A 20,997-nucleotide genomic window follows, 5' to 3' on the forward strand; every position below is an offset into this window, starting at 1 on the left:
GGGGGACCATTGAAAAATTTTCACTTTTAAAAAAGTTGTCTAAAAATTGTGAAAAAATTCAGGGACCTAGATCTCGACATGCTGATTCCAAAAATGTAGCATGTTGGTGGACACGGAGCAAAATTTTCGAAAGAATCGGTACGAAATGCGAATTTTTGAGAACTTCTAAAAATTTAGATATTTCAACGGTCGATTCTGGAAAAACGGTTGCACTTATCAAAAAAAGGACACCGGAAATCAGTTCTACAGCTCGAAATCTGCAAGAAAATGTATTTAGTTAAGTTTCGAAAATGTCAAAATTTGGCCGAAATTTGAAGAAGGGGGGACCATTGAAAAATTTTCATTTTTAAAAAAGTTGTCTAAAAATTGTGAAAAAATTCAAGGACGTAGATCTCGACATGCTGATTCCAAAAATATAGCATGTTGATGGACACGGAGCAACATTTTCGAAAGAATCGGTACGAAATGCCAATTTTTGAGAATTTCTAAAAATTTCGATATTTCAACGGTCGATTCTGGAAAAACGGTTGCAGTTATCAAAGAAACGACACCGGAAATGAGTTCTACAGCTCGAAATCTACAAGAAAATGTATTAACTGAAATTTCGAAAATTTTGTTAAAAATTGGTCGCAAATTGGTCGTATTTTGCAATTTGTACTTTTTAAAAGTCGGTTCTGGAAAAACCATTCGAGTTATCGAAAAAGTTAAAGCGGATATGACTTCTGCGGCCCGAAATCTAGAAGAAAATGTATTAAGTGTAATTTCGAAAATTTTCCAAAAATAGAAAAACGAGTTCCTAAAATCCACTCAAAAACTCCCCGAAAGATTGTTTTAAATAATTTGCAAAAAAAAATCTCAATGGGCCCCAAAATAATACAATTATAAGCCCGTAGACTTTTTGAAAATTTTTTCGTGGTCGATAAGCCGGTAAAATTAAACAAAAATTTTCGTAGTTGAAAAATTCGCTTTTCCGTTGGAAAACGTAGCTACAAATTGGATTTTTAAGTCGATCAGAAGACTTTCATTTTTGCGCTAAATTTTTCTCACATCGAAAATTTTTTCGAATAAACTAATTTAGTTATCCCGATACGGAATCTCTTGAAATTAAGACTCTTTACTGATTCGAAACTCCGTAACAAGAATCCACGCCCACAGTTGTTTCAGCACATTTTTCATTGGCTTGTTCAAAATTTTTACAAGAAACGGTTGCTTAAAAGATAATTTTCAAAGCGAATAAATGTCAATTTAAAACACCCCTTTGTCGCTTTTTTAAAAACGCGACTTTCAGTATTCCCGAATAAAATAAACTCGCGCTTTTTTCAATTTCTTAAAGTACAATTCCGAAGAGGAAATGACGCCTGCCATTACCGAAATGTGACGGGGAAATGAAAAAGACGACAATTATTAAGCGGCCGTCGGAATAAAAGTAATGTAATAGTGCAAAAGCAAGTTAGTTTTAGAACTGTCGTAGACGTAATCCATGAAACGTAATAGGATAATATCGAGGGATTATTCAAACGAGTTCGCATGAACGGATAACGGATTGACTCTATTTATTATTATCCAATTAGTGAAGTATAACGATAGTAGCAACCCGGCAATGGATGCATAAAATCTATCTTCCATCTAAACGTGCCCGCTGCGACCCTTCTCGACTTCGAGATAAATAATAAAAAAGTACTCAAAATCCGCACCCCCAATGACGTTTTATGCTTCGCCACATATTTACAGACTTGCCATAGCTGATTAGATAGCGAATTAGCTGACGAATCTAATTTGTAAAGCGAGGGCGAAACCCCAGTTTATTACCCTCTGCTCATTAGAGACCGAAATAAGGCATTAAAGGTTAGCGCTAATCAGCGAACGATTTCGGCACAGTGTTACACGAAATTGACGAGCTAAAATTAGACGTCACTTTTACTATTTCCACTCCGCGAACTTCCCCATCTCGTTAAACCCAGTTTTTTCGACTAAATTCGGGGATTTTCTAATGGTTTAGTTTTCGCGATGCGATTCCACTAAGACGAACTTCCAATTAAATTACAAAAACGCTGTACTGTGTAGGTACAAGCAAAAAGCAACGAGTGAATGCAATTAAATGACGTACGCTTGATTGAGTTCTCTGGCAGTGTTGGAATTCTTGCGATGAATTTATCGGCGACACGAGAACTTTAAGTTTTTGTTGGCGTTTTGTGTGTTACATAATTCATCACAATAAATTAAATTTTCATCGGGATCATAGAGTTGTCGAGTTTGGTTTAGTTTAGACCAGTTTCGTGCTTCTGTTTTCCTGGCGATGTTAATTTCGTCACGTTTCCAGGTTCAGACGAACTTCGATATTAGTTGTAATTTTTCTTATAAAGCCCGGAACGGAGTATTCATAATCCTTGGCTGCAATAACAGAGTTGGGTCTATAATATCGCAACACGTGTACCCCGCAGCGATAAGATTTATTTGACGTCTGTGGGAGGGACGCACTGTGAATCAGTTGGGGGCATCGAATTGCCCTCTACATCTCTCTTAGCGTTTTCTCGTATTCGTTTTTGTCCCGGTTTTAATGTATCAATCCAAAAATCAAGTCCTGGTGGCTACTACATCGTCTCATCATTGTTCGACGTTTCGAAAGTTAATCTGATTATGTTTTTTCTGTCGCAGCTGAGCGCCAACGTGGTGGTTTTTTTATGCGTGAACGTGGTCGGGGTGTTCACCCACAACCTGATGGAGCATGCACAGAGGAAGGCGTTTTTGGACACGAGGAACTGCATAGCGGCGCGGCTGGAGATGGAGGACGAGAACGAGAAACTGGTAAGAGAAGACGGTTTTCGGCGAATAATTGATGGCGCAGTATCGATGCGACTGGGGCGCGAAATGAGACGTGAAATTTTAATTAATCACCGGAGTCGGCCGTATTAGGAGCCGAATTAAAATATTCAGAGCGAGCTAATAATGCTCGCCAATTAATTTGCATATTTTTGCAGGAGAGGCTACTTTTATCAGTGTTGCCACAGCATGTCGCAATGGAAATGAAAAACGACATCATATCGCCGGTCGAAGGCCAGTTCCACAAGATCTACATCCAGAAGCACGAAAACGTGAGGTGAGCCTCTCTAATTTAAAAAGAAGTCCGCGCGCCCGAGTATCTATTTTTACTTTTATTAGGAACTTCCCGTTCGCGCCGTAACTTTTATTAAACTTTAGGCTTGTTTTTCCGGAGGGTTCGATTATAAATCCGAAAACGCTCGCGTGCGATTTCAGGTCAGACAATTTTTAAAGATTAATTGTACAAAAACGCGCAACAAATTGGTAAACCAGTTTTTGTGGCTCATTTTAACCGGTACATACACGCCCGTACGTACCGAGATGAATAATTAATTTTGTGTTTTTTTGCCAAGGATACGCGCTAGAAAAATTAAGGCGCGTTTTAAAAGTTTCCAGACCCGCCTGGAACGCTTCCAGAAATAATACAATTGTCAAAATCATTCTAGAGCACGTTTTGAGTGAGAAAAACAGGCGAACATTTGTTATGCGAGAGGAAAGGTTGTATTAATTCATTTATAAACTTGTCAGGTTCCTAATAAATATTGCCTGCATTATACACTAAGTGCTTGAGCTGTTATTTATGGGCGCAGGAATCGCACTTATTGCTGGATCATAACTTATATGTTTTATGGTCGAAGTCGTAATTAATCGCTTTATGTAACCTAAGATGATAAAAAAACAAGTGTCACAAAATACAGTGAACTTCATTTTGATTTCAATCAAGTGTTACAGACGTCACTCCAGTGTAATTAAACAGTTTACTTTAAGCGTTTCTCACCTAACTCGATACAACAATGTTCAAACTATACATCAACACGTCTGGATTTAGTTTTCGCTAATGGGGAATGTCAAGTCGAGGTTGCTTTTGATCTAGTGTTCCCTGCGATAATACGGTTTTAAAAAAGCCAACTTTCCGGTTCTTTACGATACGCTTTCCTCTGGAACTTAAGCCGATGATGGAAATGTTGACGACGTTTATTATAAAGTACACAGAACTCCTGATTTAAAGTTCCGGGAGCGAGTTACACAATTATAACATCCTTGTTTTAATCGGAACGGGACTCCTCAGGGTTCCAGTCTCCAAGCACGATTATTACTTCCCGAGCGTAAGCAAAGGAAGTATTGTAATCGAGTCCGTCGGCCGACTCTCTACTTTTACGTTTTCTCGATCTTTCATGACCCCTAGAAGACGAAGAAATAGGTCTCCCATTTCCGTCTGTCTGTCCGTCCGTCTGTCCGTCTGTTGTCCCGGATTTTTATTAGACAGATAATCTCCGAAAGTACTCGACCGATTGTTGTGAAATTCTGTACTTATATTAAGAATATCATGTAGATGGTAAAACGCTAACCAAAATTTGTCTAATCATCCCCACCACTAATGCGATGACGTCACTTCAAAATTGTACATAGTAAATGGGTTTTCAATTGTATAAAATAACATAGTCCTACACATGTAGTTTACAACTCTGAATCGACTTTTCACCCGAAACGTCCAGATTTTTGGAAAAAAAATCAAAATTATAAAACAAGATTTTGAAATTTAATTTTTAATCTGCTAACCAGAATGCTTTGAAATATTGCAGATGTTTTAAGGCTATAAAGAGCATCATAAATCTTTAGTCAAAAAGTATTTGCTTATCCCCTCCAAAAACTTGATGACGTCAGCTCGAAAGTTTGCCGAATAAATCATATCTAAAATGTACAAAATATGATGAGCCTGTACTTGTCATTTATCACTCCATTCATATTTTTTGGATTTGCATATACAGAGTGACTCAAAAAAATTAATGAATGCGTAAATATATTTTATTGATTTAATCAGGAACTACAAAACGGAATGCTCTGACATCTTGCAGATGTTTTAAGGTTATAAAGGGCATAATAAATGTTTAGTCAAAATATATTTGCTTATCCCCTCCAAAAACTTGATGACGTCAGCTCGAAAATTTGCCGAATAAATCATATCTAAAATGTACAAAATATGATCAGTCTGTACTTGTGATCTATCACTCCATTCATATTTTTTGGATTTGCATATACAGGGTGATTCAAGAAAATAAATGAAAGCGTAAATTTATTTTACTGATTTACTCAGGAACTACAAAACCGAATGCTTCGAAATCTTGAAGACATTTTAAAATTATCATAAGCATGGTAAATTTTTGATCAAAACGTATTTGGTCGTCCCCCCTAAAAAATTTATGATGTCACCACAAAATTTAGCTGAAAAAATCCTATCTAAAATGTACAAAATATGGTGAGTCTCTTCTTGTGATTTATCATTCCATTCAAATTTTTTCGATTTGCATATACAGGGTGACTCAAAAAAATTAATGAATGCGTAAATTTATTTTATTGATTTAATCAGGAACTACAAAACCGAATGCTTTGAAATCTTGGAGATGTTTTAAGGTTATAAAGAGCATAATAAATTTTTAGTCAAAATATATTTGGTTATCTTCTACAAAAAACTGATGACGTCAGCTCAAAAGTTTGCCGAATAAATCGTATCTAAAATGTACAAAATATGATGAGTCTGTACTTGTGATTTATCATTCCATTCATATTTTTGGATTTGCATATGCAGGGTGACTCAAAAAAATTAATGAAGGCGTGAATTTATTTTATCGATTTAATCAGGAATTAGAAAACCTAATGCTTTGAAATCTTGGGAATATTTTAAAGTTATTATAAGCATGGTAAACTTTTGTTCAAAATGTATTTGTTCATCCCTCCTAAAAAAATTGATGACGTCACCCTTAAATTTTGCTGAACAAATCCTATCTAAAATGCAAAAAATATGATGAGTTTGTACTTGTGATTTATCATTCCATTCATATTTTTTAGATTTTCTTAAGAGGTGGTTCAAAAAAATTAATGAAGTCAATTTATTTTATTGATTAAATTAAAGGCAACACTTATTATTAGTATTACACCCCAACCAACCCAATTTGGTAGACACAAAATTTGTTAAAGGAAAAACTCGGTTGAAACATAAGGGTAGCACGCTTATTTACATCGACTTTAACATTACAGACCTGCATTTGTTTTATGCGCTCACTTGGTTCCTCGAATGTGAAATAGACATGTTTATAATCAACCAATTGTGAATTTCACCGTCAAGAATTAAAATAAAACCCAATGTTTTATATAATAAGCGGAAGTCGAAGCAATAAAACCGATGGTCGTTTTGTTTACAGTTTCTCTGTTTGACTCTCACGTATGCTGTTACGCCTGTCATCTTAAATTAAGAATGTTTATACATACACGATTTTCAGTTGCCTCTGATACGTAGGTATACGTGAGTAAATTGTTTCGTTATTTTATCAATATTCAAACGACCCAATTCATTTTCCCGAAAATTTGAGAATATAATAATTTTATTCTTAGTATTACACAACATCTATCCCAACTGATATACGTGTCCTTGCAAAAATGTTGATGACGTCATCGCATTTTTTTTTAAATTCCCACTACAAAAATGTAATGAGAAAAAAAACACAATAGGCATGCAGTCGTCAAGTTTCCAACAGCGAGGGAAGTACTGTCTAAACTCTTTAGACCAATTTTTTTTGCGCTTTGTGAGTGACGCACGATCTTAAACTCGTTAATCGTAACATCATCGTCACAAATAAAACGACTAATTTGGGACGAAAATGTTATTTATACACGTGATAAAAAAAGCAAATATATTACCTCCGCCTACTTACTGTCAATTTCTATCACAAAGTGATTTCTCTTTAATTAAAAAGGCAATCAATTACTAAAACCGTATCATTTATAACTAAAATAAATTAGCCAGGTTTTGGCAAGTCCTTGAATCCTGATTAATACGATCGCGTGCTGGTTGTTTTCTCGAAAACGTAGCAACATGTTTCGTTTCTTCTGGGCGGAGATGGTGATTTTGATTTAGTAATGAAAATTGGGTTTTATTCCATGTTCGTTCGACTGTATTATTCAAATTATAAATATGTATTTAGTAGCGTGTGCTCTCCGGCGATTAATTAATTATTGCAAACATCGAAATTCGCTACACGGGTAGTTTTAATTACAGTTGTTTCATGTCGGAAAATCACCCCCAATTAGCTTGAATTTTTTGTTTCGTCGCAGCCTCATTAAAAACCCGTTAAGACGTAGAGCTTATCGGGCCGAAACGAAGTGAGATTGATGAAAGCATAAAATTTTTCTCGCACGTTTTACGAGACTCGAATTCGTAAAATTGGTGGATGCGCCGGTTCGCCGCTCCGCGAAGATTGATTATATTTACGCTAGAAAATTCAACCTTTACGCATTAACGCTAAATTTCCCCGACGTGTTTGCGTTGATTTAGTCAATAATAGACACTTGACGAAATTTATCCGGATGCGTAGTTAACGTCGAAATAAAGGGATTTAGCGGCGACCTTTGGCATTTCGCCGCCTTTAACAAAACGGGTTGCGTAACGTATCTGGAACTGCAGTGGCTCTCGACGTTACGAAAGGTCTGACGTTGCTGGGAGCTCCGGAACTTTTATTAAATATTCCGTCTAAAAGGATGAGGCTCGACTGTGATTTTCTTTAATCATTTAACATTCGCAGGCGGAGCCGGAAGAGCCGGAGTAATTTACAGGGTTTAATAAAAATTTCATGCTAGGAGAAATTTTTTATGGTCCGGAAATCGGGGGTATTAAAAATGGACAATTCGGCAAAGTTGTGGGATCTTTCTACAATTATTTGTGTCCACCGAGGTCATACTTCGAGCAAAAACCAAATGTGAGTCGACTGCAAATTGTTAAATTCTCACTCACACCCTGTATTTTTATTCGTACCGCATCTTACTCTGCTTTTGTTCGTGTTCTAATGTGTCTTTTAAAAAAGTAACTTATAATTAACTTTAAATTTCGAAAATAGAACTGAAAACTCGAGAAATCGAAAAACTTACAATTTTAAAAATTGAAAACTTAAAATATCGAAAAGTTGAAAAATTGTGAAAACCGAAAGAAAGTTCAAAAAAATCCAGAACGCGAAAAATCCAAAAGTCGAAATACTAAAATATCCCAAAATTGAAAAATTGAAGAATCGAAAAACTGAGAGAACTCACAAAATTGAACGAAATATCCAAAAATTTGGGAATTAAAAAATTGAAAAATTGGGAAATCGAAAAGCCGAAAAATTGCAAACCTAAAGAGTCGAAAAATTGAAAAATCTGGAGCCTGAAAAAGCGAAAAATTGAGGAACTGAAAAACTGAAAAATCGAAACCTTCGCAAGTCGAAACTGGGAAAACCAAAAAATAGGTTAATTGATAAATCGGAAAACTGAAAATTAAGAAACGTCAAAACTTGAAAATTTAGAAAACTGGCAAATCCAAAAATCGAAAAGCCGAAAAGTAAAAAATCGAAAAACCGATAAATCGAAAAATCGAAACATCGAAAAATTCACAAATCGAAATATATATAAAGCAGTCGAAAATTGAAAAATCTAAAGTTTAAAAAAAATTGAAAAATTTTAAAAAAGAAAAATTAAAACATCGAAAAGTTGAAAAAAAAGTAAGAAATCGAAGTATAAAACTATCGAAAATTAGAGAAATTTAAAGTTTAACGAAAAATTGAAAATCCTAAAAGTAAAAAACGGGTGGAAACCCAAAAACTGCAAACTGAAAAATTTAAATATTGGAAAATCGACGAATTGGAATCGATTGGCCTGAAAATTTGAAAAATTGGAAAATCGAAAGAAACGACAAAAATTAAGGAAATGAAAATTCAAAAAATTGTGATATAAAATCGAGAAAATGAAAAATAAAAATCGGGGAGTTGAAAAATTGAGGGGACGGAAAATTGAAAAAGGGCACAATTAAAAATCGAGAATGTGAAAAATGGAAAAATGAGAAATTGTAATATTGAAAAATTGGAAAATTTGGAAGTCGACAAATTGTAAAATTGAAAAATCAAAAATAAAAAAGCGAAAAAATGTACAAAATGAAAATCAAACTTGAAAATTTGAAGAAAAATTGCTAAAAACTGGAAAACTTGAAAAATTTAATAAAGGAAAGATTGTAAAATTGAAAGAAACAATAAAAAATAAAAAAAATAAAAAAAGAGGAAAATTGTAATATAAAATCGAAAAAGTGAAAATTAAAAATCGGGAAAATGAAAAATTGAGAAACTGAAAAACTGATGCAAACCGAAAAATTGAAGGAACGAAAAATTTAAAATTTTGGAAGTCGAGAAATTGTAAAATTGAAAAATCAAAAATAAAAAACGAAAAATTACAAAAAGAAAACTTGAAAAATCTTAAGAATCGAAAAAGTGAAAAAAATAGAAATATGTATTGTGAAATAGAAATATTTAAAATTAAAGAAATCGAAAAATCCAGAACGTGAAAAATCCAGAAAACTCACAAAATTGAACGAAATATCCAAAAATTTGGAAATTAAAAAATTGAAAAATTGGGAAATCGAAAAGCCGAAAAATTGCAAACCTAAAGAGTCGAAACATTGAAAAATCTGGAGCCTGAAAAATCGAAAAATTGAGGAACCGAAAAACTGAAAAATCGAAACCTTCGCAAGTCGAAACTGGGAAAACCAAAAAATAGATTAATTGAGAAATCGGAAAACTGAAAATTAAGAAACGTCAAAACTTGAAAATTTAAAAAACTGGAAAATTCAAAAATCGAAAAGCCGAAAAGTAAAAAATCGAAATACCAATAAATCGAAAAATTCAAAAACTGAGACAATCAAAACATCGAAACATCCGAATCTCGATAAATCGAGTTCTCAAAAAATTGAAAACTTGAAAAATTCACAAATCGTAATATATTTAAAACAGTCGAAAATTGAAAAATATAACGTTTAATAAACGAAAAACTGAAGAATTGAAGAACTGAAAAATCGAAACTGCAAATTCGAGAAACGGTAAAATAAAAAAATATATATATTAATCGAAAAATCGTAAAACTGAAAATTTAGCAACGTCAAAATTTGAAAAATTGTAAAATAGAAATACTGAAGAACTGGAAAATCAAAAAATCCAGAAGTGGGAAAATCTAAAATTTAAAACATTGAACAATTGAAATATCGCAAAATTGAAAAATGGAGAAATCCAATCAAAGAATTAAAAAAAAAATTCGAAAATCTGAAAATTAAACATCGAAAAACTGAAAAATCGGCAAACCGAAACTCCAGAACTTAAAAAAATTGAAAAATCGGATAACTGAAAAATCGAAACATCGAGAAATAGAAAAAAATTGAGAAATTGATAAATTGAGAATTTCAGCAATCAAAACATCCAAACATCTGAATTCGATAAATCGAGAAATAAAAAAAAATTGAAAAATTTTAAAAAAGAAAAATTAAAACATCGAAAAGTTGAAAAAAAAAGTAAGAAATCGAAGTATAAAACTGTCGAAAATTTGAGAAATCTAAAGTTTAACGAAAAATTGAAAATCCAAAAAGTATAAAACGGGTGGAAACCCAAAAACTACAAATTGAAAAATTGAATAAACGAAAAATTGGAAAATCGAAAGAAACAACAAAAATTAAGGAAATGAAAAAACAAAAAATTGTGATATAAAATCGGGGAGTTGAAAAATTGAGGGGACGGAAAATTGAAAAAGGGCACAATTAAAAATCGAGAATGTGAAAAATGGGAAAATGAGAAATTATAATATTGAAAAATTGGAAAATTTGGAAGTCGACAAATTGTAAAATTGAAAAATCAAAAATAAAAAAACGAAAAAGTGTATACCTAATAAAAACTTAAAAAATGTACAAAGTGAAAATCAAACTTGAAAATTTGAAGAAAAATTGCTAAAAACCTGAAAATTTAAAAATTTAATAAAGGAAAAATTGCAAAGTCGAAAGAAACAACAAAAAATAAAGAAAATAAAAATAAAGGAAAATTGTTATATAAAATCGAAAAAGTGAAAATGAAAAAATCGGGAAAATGAAAAATTGAGAAACTGAAAAACTGATGGAAACCGAAAAATTGAAGGAACGAAAAATTTAAAATTTTGGAAGTCCAGAAATTGTAAAATTGAAAAATCAAAAATAAAAAACGAAAAATTACAAAAAGAAAACTTGAAAAATCTTAAGAATCGAAAAAGTGAAAAAAAAAATAGAAATATGTATTTAAAATTAAAGAAATTGGAAAATCGGAAGACTGGAAATTCAAATCCTGAAAATTTGAAAAATTGAACAAATGAAAAATTGTAAAATCGAAAAAAAAAACCGAAAATATAGGAAATGAAGAAACGGACAATTGTGATATGAATCGAGAAAATAAAAATTAAAAATTCGCCACACTGAAAAATAAAAAATCGGGAACATGAAAAATTGTGGAAACGAAAAAATAAGAAACTGAAAATTCGAAAAATTGAAAAATAAAAAAAATATGTATTGTAAAATCAAAATATTGAAAATTAAAGCAACTGAAAAATTGGAAGACTGGAAATCCAAAAACTGCAAATTGAAAATTTTTAAACGTGGAAAATCATGGAATTGAAAAATTAAAGCCTGAAAATTTGAAAAATTGAGTAAATAAAGAATTGTAAATGGAAAGAAACAACAAAAAAATAAAGGAAATAAAGAAACGTCAAAACTTGAAAATTTAAAAAACTGGAAAATTCAAAAATCGAAAAACCGAAAAATCGAAACATCGAAAAATTCAAAAACTGAGACAATCAAAACATCGAAACATCCGAATTTCGATGAATCGAGTTCTCAAAAAATTGAAAACTTGAAAATTCACAAATCGAAATATATATAAAACAGTCGAAAATTGAAAAATCTAAAGTCTAAAAAACGAAAAACTGAAGAATTGAAGAACTGAAAAATCGAAACTGCGAATTCGAGAAACGGTTAAATAAAAAAATATATACATTAATCGAAAAATCCTAAAACTGAAAATTTAGCAACGTCAAAATTTGAAAAATTGTAAAATAGAAATACTGAAGAACTGGAAAATAAAAAAATCCAGAAATCGGAAAATCTAAAATTTAAAACATTGAACAATTGAAATATCGCAAAATTGAAAAATGGAGAAATCCAAACATCAAAGAATCAAAATAGAAAAATTCGAAAATCTGAAACTCAAACATCGAAAAACTGAAAATCGGCAAACCGGAACTCCAGAATTTAAAAAGATTGAAAAATCGGATAACTAAAAAATCGAAACATCGAGAAATAGAAAAAAATTGAGAAATTGATAAATTGAGAAATTCAGCAATCAAAACATAAACATCTGAATTCGATAAATCGAGAAAAAAAAATTGAAAAATTTTAAAAAAGAAAAATTAAAACATCGAAAAGTTGAAAAAAAAAAGTAAGAAATCGAAGTATAAAAGTGTCGAAAATTTGAGAAATCTAAAGTTTAACGAAAAATTGAAAATCCAAAAAGTAAAAAACGGGTGGAAACCCAAAAACTGCAAATTGAAAAATTTAAATATTGGAAAATCGACGAACTGGAATCGATTGGCCTGAAAATTTGCAAAAATTGAATAAACGAAAAATTGGAAAATCGAAAGACACAACAAAAATTAAGGAAATGAAAAAACAAAAAATTGTGATATAAAATCGAGAAAATGAAAAATAAAAAATCAGGAAAATGCAAAATAAAAATCGGGGAGTTGAAAAATTGAGGGGACGGAAAATTGAAAAAGGGCACAATTAAAAATCGAGAATGTGAAAAATGGAAAAATGAGAAATTGTAATATTGAAAAATTGGAAAATTTGGAAGTCGAAAAAGTGTATAATAAAAATTTAAAAAATGTATAAAGTGAAAATCAAACTTGAAAATTTGAAAAATTTAATAAAGGAAAAATTGTAAAGTCGAAAGAAACAACAAAAAAAAAAAGAAAATAAAAAAAAAGGAAAATTGTGATATAAAATCGAAAAAGTGAAAATTAAAAAATCGGGAAAATGAAAAATTCAGAAACTGAAAAACTGATGCAAACCGAAAAATTGAAGGAACGAAAAATTTAAAATTTTGGAAGTCGAGAAATTGTAAAATTGAAAAATCAAAAATAAAAAACGAAAAATTACAAAAAGAAAACTTCAACAATCTTAAGAATCGAAAAAGTGAAAAAAAAATAGAAATATGTATTATGAAATAGAAATATTTAAAATTAAAGAAATTAGAAAATTGGAAGACTGGAAATCCAAAAACTGCAAAGTGAAAAATTTAAAAATTGAAAAATGGACGAACTGAAAATTCAAAGCCTGAAAATTTGAAAAATTGAACAAATGAAAAATTGTAAAATCGAAAAAAGAAACCGAAAATAAAGGAAATGAAGAAACGGACAATTGTGATATGAATCGAGAAAATAAAAATTAAAAATTCGCCACACTGAAAAATAAAAAATCGGGAACATGAATAATTGTGGAAACGAAAAATTAAGGAACTGAAAAACTGAAAAATCGAAACTTTCGCAAGTCGAAACTGGGAAAACCAAAAAATAGATTAATTGAGAAATCGGAAAACTGAAAATTAAGAAACGTGAAGGCTTGAAAATTTAAAAAACTGGAAAATTCAAAAATCGAAAAGCCGAAAAGTAAAAAATCGAAAAACCGATAAATCGAAAAATCGAAACATCGAAAAATTCACAAATCGAAATATATATAAAACAGTCGAAAACTGAAAAATCGAAACTGCGAATTCGAGAAACGGTAAAATAAAAAAATAGATACATTAATCGAAAAATCGTAAAACTGAAAATTTAGCAACGTCAAAATTTGAAAAATTGTAAAATAGAAATACTGAAGAACTGGAAAATCAAAAAATCCAGAAATCGGAAAATCTAAAATTTAAAACATTGAACAATTGAAATATCGCAAAATTGAAAAATGGAGAAATCCAAACATCAAAGAATCAAAAAAGAAAAATTCGAAAATCTGAAACTTAAACATCGAAAAACTGAAAAATCGGCAAATCGAAACTCCAGAATTTAAAAAAATTGAAAAATCGGATAACTAAAACATCGAAACATCGAGAAATAGAAAAAAATTGAGAAATTGATGAATTGAGAAATTCAGCAATCAAAACATCCAAACATCTGAATTCGATAAATCGAGAAATAAAAAAAATAAAAAAATTTTAAAAAAGAAAAATTAAAACATGGAAAAGTTGAAAAAAAAAGTATAAAATTGTCGAAAATTTGAGAAATCTAAAGTTTAACGAAAAATTGAAAATCCTAAAAGTAAAAAACGAGTGGAAACCCAAAAACTGCAAACTGAAAAATTTAAATATTGGAAAACCGACGAATTGGAATCGATTGGCCTGAAAATTTGAAAAATTGAATAAACGAAAAAATTGGAAAATCGAAAGAATCAACAAAAATTAAGGAAATGAAAAAACAAAAAATTGTGATATAAAATCGAGAAAATGAAAAATAAAAAATCAGGAAAATGCAAAATAAAAATCGGGGAGTTGAAAAATTGAGGGGACGGACAATTGAAAAAGGGCACAATTAAAAATCGAGAATGTGGAAAATGGAAAAATGAGAAATTGTAATATTGAAAAATTGGAAAATTTGGAAATCGACAAATTGTAAAATTGAAAAATCAAAAATAAAAAAACGAAAAAGTGCATAATAAAAACTTAAAAAATGTACAAAGTGAAAATCAAACTTGAAAATTTGAAGAAAAATTGCTAAAAACCTGAAAATTTGAAAAATTTAATAAAGGAAAAATTGTAAAGTCGGAAGAAACAACAAAAAATAAAGAAAATCAAAAAAGAGGAAAATTGTGATAAAATCGAAAAAGTGAAAATTAAAAAATCGGGAAAATGAAAAATTGAGAAACTGAAAAACTGATGGAAACCGAAAAATTGAAGGAACGAAAAATTAAAATTTTGGAAGAAAAAGTGAAAAAAAAAATAGAAATATGTATTATGAAATAGAAATATTTAAAATTAAAGAAATTGGAAAATCGGAAGACTGGAAATCCAAAAACTGCAAAGTGAAAAATTTAAAAATTGAAAAATGGACGAACTGAAAATTCAAAGCCTGAAAATTTGAAAAATTGAACAAATGAAAAATTGTAAAATCGAAAAAAAACCGAAAGTAAAGGAAATGAAGAAACGGACAATTGTGATATGAATCGAGCAAATAAAAATTAAAAATTCGCCACACTGAAAAATAAAAATCGGGAACATGAAAAATTGTGGAAACGAAAAATTAAGAAACTGAAAATTCGAAAAAATGAAAAAAAAAGAAATATGTATTGTACAATCAAAATATTGAAAATTAAAGAAACTGAAAAATGGAAGAAAAAAACTATCTTCCTAAGTCAATTTCTCTCGTTTTTACAGGCCATTTCAAATGTGATGAAAACTGTCCCAAACCAGGCCGAGTGATACCGCCTTAAATGAGCTCCACGACCACTACACGTAATTTAAAAAGCGAAACCCACTTTTCAACCCTCTCGCGAAATTAACATTGTCGTGTTCTTTATCTAAAGACGGCTTTGCATAATGGCCCCATTATCTGAATTGCAAGCACCAAGGGCATATTTAAATAGTTTAATTAAGCTTGCGTCTAATTAATTTTTTTTTCGTGCTGTTTTTCATTTCATTTGCCGAAATTAAATAAACCAACACAAACACGAAGTGCCCGCTCACCTTTGTTTGTTTTATTCGAAAATTGGTTATTTAATTAAAACGGAGCCGGATCAAGTCGATAATTGAGGAATAAAGTCGTTAAACGCTATCAGATGGTGCTGATTACGGAAAAATCAGCCCGAGTCCGGTTTGTGTCGCCTAGATCGAATCCAATTTCCCGCTGATGCAATTTGCCTGATTTAAATCGAGCAGGAATTCGAAATGAAGCGCATGCAAATTAACGAATGTGTGTTGGATGTTGTTGCAGTTCACCGGCGACACTTTTTTAAATAAATAAATAAAGAGCTCGCCCGTCGAGCGTGAATTTTTCAGCGCAAAGTTTATTTCGCACGTTATCCTTCTCCATTAATTACGCTTTGAACTATGAACTTCACGTCTCGAAATACGACACAAAATTAATTCCGTCAGCGGGCTCAAAAACTCCCGTTTCGCACAAAGCCTCCACCTCGCTTCGTTGCGCCGGGTTATCGCAGTCCCCGAAATTATTTCTGCCATTATAAAATACACATTGTCCGGCGTACGGGGACGCTTCCATTGTGTTATCTTGCGTTTTCTTCCAGGCTCGAAATTCCCCGCAGTCGTAGCCGCCGTGATTTATTCGCTTATCGCGCGTGTATCGGCTTCTTCGGGGGCTGGAAAATCGAGAAAGTCGGGCTAACGGGGTTTTTAATGTCGGGCTATTGTCTTCGGGTTAATAAGTCAGGCGTGACTGGAATAAATGTCAGATGCACTTTGTCGCCTAACGCAAGGTTCGTTGTCCCTGGGTTATGGATTGATTACACAAGAGCGAGGTGGAATTCGAGGGTGATAATGGCGGGTTCGTGACTGGGATTTTAGCTGGTAGTGTGTGGGTTCGATAGGTTTAATGGTAAAGAAAGAGTAATTTTTAAATCAATATTTGTACGTGAATGTTTGTGAGCTACGAAGTACGAAATAAGGTCACGCGGTTACAAAAACCCGCACTCTTTTGTAGAAAACTTTATTTACAAAGTTCCGCCACTTGTAGTAGTTGAGAAAATTACACTGTCGCGGTTATTATGTTAAGTGGTTAAGTTTTGGGGAAAGCAAGAGAAATCTCAGGGAGCTCGTCGTACTTACTGGATGTTTCCGAAGGGTCGCAGCCACACAACACTCGCTATAAATCCAAGTAGCTTAAAAAAGTCTGCAATCGCGAAGTTCCATTCAATAAAATTAACTGGCTGTAGTGGGTCTATAAAACACGTGGAAAATGATAAAGCGTTATCGTATCTATTAGCGTAGCTTAATTTCGTTTTAAGTCGAAAATGTGCGTGTACCAAAATCCCGCAATATGTAGCATTTGGCGTTTATGATAACCATTTCAAACAGATATAGTAAATATTGATAACTATTAAAAAATTAAAGCTAAGTATATAAATGTATAACAGCTTGGTGATTGACGTAATGATTTTTTTTTTGTACAATTATTACATCGTGTATGCCAAACTTTGTGGTTTCGACTTTTCGTGGTTACTAGAATTTGAAAAAGTAGGTCCTCCCTTTCTGTGTTTCTCGAAGAATGTTTTGTTTTAGCAAAAGTTTGAAACAGTCTTGTTCTGTCTTTTAAAGAATTTGAAAAAATCAGGACCGCCACTGTTTTTTTTTTTTATGTGAAAGAATCCCAGAGACCCCAAGAGTTCTTCCTCAAGAATATAGAAAAATCTCCAGGTTCCTTATATTTTTGAAGAAAATTTGAAAGACTCTTGGAGATTTCTAGTGTCTTGTTTTTGAAAAGATTTGAAACAACCTCAGAGGTCCCTAATAAAATAATGTGAAAAAAAATTTTTACAAGGTGAAAGAGTCTTAGTTCCTTGTTTCTGAAAAATTTTTAAAAATCTCATGAGCTTTTTTTTTTGTTTTTTAGAAAATAAAAGAATCCGGGGGCCTCCTTGTATCCTTTTTGAGAAAAAAAGTATATTCCGTTTTTTCTATAGAATGTGATCCTCCCTCCCCAAGTCAAATAATCTTCCTGTCTCTTTTTTGGAAAAAGTTTAATAAAATCGATATTTCTTTATACAAATTTTCCATTTGAAACATGTTTTAAGTTTCATGTTGTGAAAAAAAGTACACCCGCCCGCCCACCCTATCTCAATTGTGATGATCTTTTTTTTATTGGCCGTTAACCAAGGGGGCGGAGCTTAACTGCAAAATACTCATTTCGTTACAAGAAATTAAAAACATGTTTTTGAGTATTGCGTAATTCAAAGAATACTATGTACATTAAGAAGAAAAAGGCAAAATATAAAACCCCGCCCACCCACCCTATCCTATTTGTGATGATTTTTTTATTCTTTGAAACTTAAGACACGTTTAAAATGGTAAATTCTTGTAGACAAATATGGATCTTGAAATTAAGCTCCACCCGTCGATATGAATATGACAACAAATGAAAAATTCATCACAATTGAGAATTGAGATCGGGGCGGATATGGGTGGGACCTAATCTTTGACTTTATTTTTTTCCTAATATCTTTGTATTCTTTGAACAACACCATACTCAAAAACATGTTTTTAATTTCTCGTAAGAAAATAAGGATTTTGCAGTTAAGCCCCGCCTTTTTGGCTCACGACGAATAAAAAAAATCATCACAATTGAGACAGGGCGGGTGGGCGGGGTTATATATTGTCTTTGTTTCTTAATATATGTAGACTTATTACGACAACAAGAAACTAAAATGGTAAATTTTTGTAGTAATCAACTTAAATCCTCCACTTTTCTTCTACAACCCCTTTAAATAAGGAGTTCGAACCCCTTATGATTAGTTTTTGAAAAAAATTAAAAAAATCTCGGGAGCCCTTTGTTGTGATTTTGAAAATGTTTAAAGAATCTCAGGAATCTCTGGTGTTGTTTTTGAAAAAATCTGAAAAGAATCTGGAGGGACCCTTGTGTTTTTGAAAAATTTTAAAAGAATCTCATGGGCTCCTGGTTGTTTTGAAAATGTTTACCACTATCTCAGGGTCCCCTTGTGTTCATTTTTTTTTTTTTAATTCAAAGATCCTCAGAAGCCTCTTGTGATTTTGAAAATGTTTCAAAGAATCTCAGGGACCTCTAGTGTGGTTTTTGAAAAAGTTTAAAAGAATCTCAGGAGCTCCTTATTTTGTTTTTAAAAACATAGCCATCTTTTCACAACGAGAAACTTAGAACATGGTTAGAACAGTACATTTTTCCAAGGAAATATGGATTTTGGAATTGTGGGGCGGAGCCTAATTTCAAAATCGAATTTCTTTTCCAAATTTTCCATTTTAAACATGTTTCAAGTTTCATCTTGTGAAAAAAAGTCTACAAATATTCAAACAAAAAGACAAAATGTAAGCCCGCCCGCCCGCCCTGTCTCAATTGTGATGATTTTTTTTTATTGGTTGTTAACCACGGAGGCGGAGCTTAACTGCAAAACACTCATTTCTTTACAGGAAATGAAAAACATGTTTTTGAGTATCGTGTAATACAAAGAATACTATGTACATTAAGAAAAAAAGGTAAAATTTAAGCCCCGCCCACCCACCCCATCCTAATTGTGATGATTTTTTTTTATTCTAGAAACTTAAAACACGTTTAAATGGTAAGTTTTTATAAGGAAATATGGATTTCGCAATTAGGCTCTGCCCCTAGGTCTGCGAACAAGTGAAAATTTCGTTAGTATATAGATCAGGGAAGATGTGGGTGGGGCTTAATCTTAATATACATGATATTCTTTAAATAATACGAAACTCAAAAAGATGTCTTACATGCTAATTTCTTGTAGAGGAATAATGACGATTAAAGAAAATCATCACATTTGAGACAGGGCGGGTGGGCGGGGCTTATATTTTGGCGTTTTTCTGAATATACGTACTCGTCTTTTCAGAACAAGAAACTTAAAACATGTTGAAAATGGTAAATTCTTGTAGACAAATATGGATCTTGCAATTAAGCCCCGCCCTTCGATCTGACAACGAATGGAAAATTCGTCACAATTAAGAATTGAGATCGGGGCGGATATGGGTGGGGCCTAATCTTCGGCTTTATTTTTTTCTTAATATAAATAAGTATTCTTTGAACAATGTGCTACTCAAAAACATGTTTTTAATTTCCCGTAGAGAAATAAGGATTTTGCAGTTAAGCCCCGCCTTCTTGGCTAACGACGAATAAAAAAAATCATCAGAATTGAGACAGGGCGGGTGGGCGGGGCTATATTTTATCTTTGTTTTTTAATATATGTAGACTTATTTCAACAACAAGAAACCAAAATGGTAAATTTTTGTAGTAATCAACTTAAATCCTCCACATTTCTTCTGCTACACCTTTAAATAAGGAGTCCGAACCCCTTGTGATTAGTTTTTGAAAAAAATTGAAAAAATCTCGGGAGCCCTTTGTTGTGATTTTGAAAATGTTTAAAAGAATGTCAGGAACCTCTGGTGATGTTTTTGAAAAAATCTGAAAAGAATCTCGAGGGCCCCTTGTGTTGTTTTTGAAAAATTTTAAAAGGATCTCAGGGGCTCCTTGTTGTTTTGAAAATGTTTAGCACTATCTCAGGGACCCCTTGTGTTCAGTTTTTTTTTTAAATTGAAAGATCCTCAGAAGCCTTTTGTGATTTTGAAAATGTTTAAAAGAATCTCAGGAGCTCCTTATCTTGTTTTTAAAAACATCGCCATCTTTTCACAACGAGAAATTTAGAACATGGTTAGAACAGTACATTTTTGCAAGGAAATATAGATTTTGGAATTATGGGGCGGAGCCTAATTGCAAAATCGATATTTCTTTTACAAATTTTTCATTTTAATGTTTGAAGTTTCATCTTGTGAAAAAAAATTTACACATATTAAAACAAAAAGACAAAATGTAAGCCCGCCCGCCCGCCCTGTCTCAATTGTAATGAATTTTTTTATTGGCTGTTAACCACGGGGGCGGAGCTTAAATGCAAAACACTCATTTCCTTACAAGAAATTAAAAACATGTTTTTGAGTATCGTGTAATACAAAGAATACTATATACATTAAGAAAAAAAGGTAAAATTTAAGCCCCGCCCACCCACCCCATCCTGATTGTGATGATTTTTTTTATTCTTAGAAACCTAAATAACGTGTAAAATGGTAAATTTTATAAGGAAATATGGATTTTGCAATTAGGCTCCGCCCCTAGGTCTGCAAACAAATGAAAACTTCAATACTACTTAGATCAGGGCAGGTGTGGGTGGGGCTTAATCTTAATATACATAGTATTCTTTGAATAACATGATACTCAAAAACATGTCTTACATGCTAATTTCTTGTAGAAGAATAACAAGGACGATTAAAAAAATCATCACATTTGAGACAGGGCGGGTGGGCGGGGCTTATATTTTGCCTTTTTTTTAATATACGTACTCGTCTT

At 32.0% G+C, this 20,997-nt stretch overlaps 1 protein-coding gene across 9 annotated transcripts in view; it reads left to right on the plus strand.

The window, feature by feature from the left end:
- LOC135136381 (Ca(2+)/calmodulin-responsive adenylate cyclase) overlaps positions 1-20,997 on the plus strand; it is a 182,977-nt gene that overhangs the window by 90,969 nt on the left and 71,011 nt on the right. For all 9 annotated transcript variants that reach the window (XM_064065627.1, XM_064065619.1, XM_064065620.1 and 6 more), the window contains exons 3-4: positions 2,656-2,805; positions 2,979-3,097. In XM_064065627.1, the coding sequence (XP_063921697.1) occupies positions 2,656-2,805; positions 2,979-3,097 (269 nt within the window). The remainder of the gene's footprint in view (positions 1-2,655; positions 2,806-2,978; positions 3,098-20,997) is intronic.

The sequence above is a fragment of the Zophobas morio genome, unplaced genomic scaffold, assembly GCF_036711695.1.
Source record: "Zophobas morio isolate AGI-343-1 ecotype UQ-CSIRO unplaced genomic scaffold, CSIRO_AGI_Zmor_V1 ptg000026l, whole genome shotgun sequence".
Classification (NCBI taxonomy): Eukaryota; Metazoa; Arthropoda; class Insecta; order Coleoptera; family Tenebrionidae; genus Zophobas; species Zophobas morio.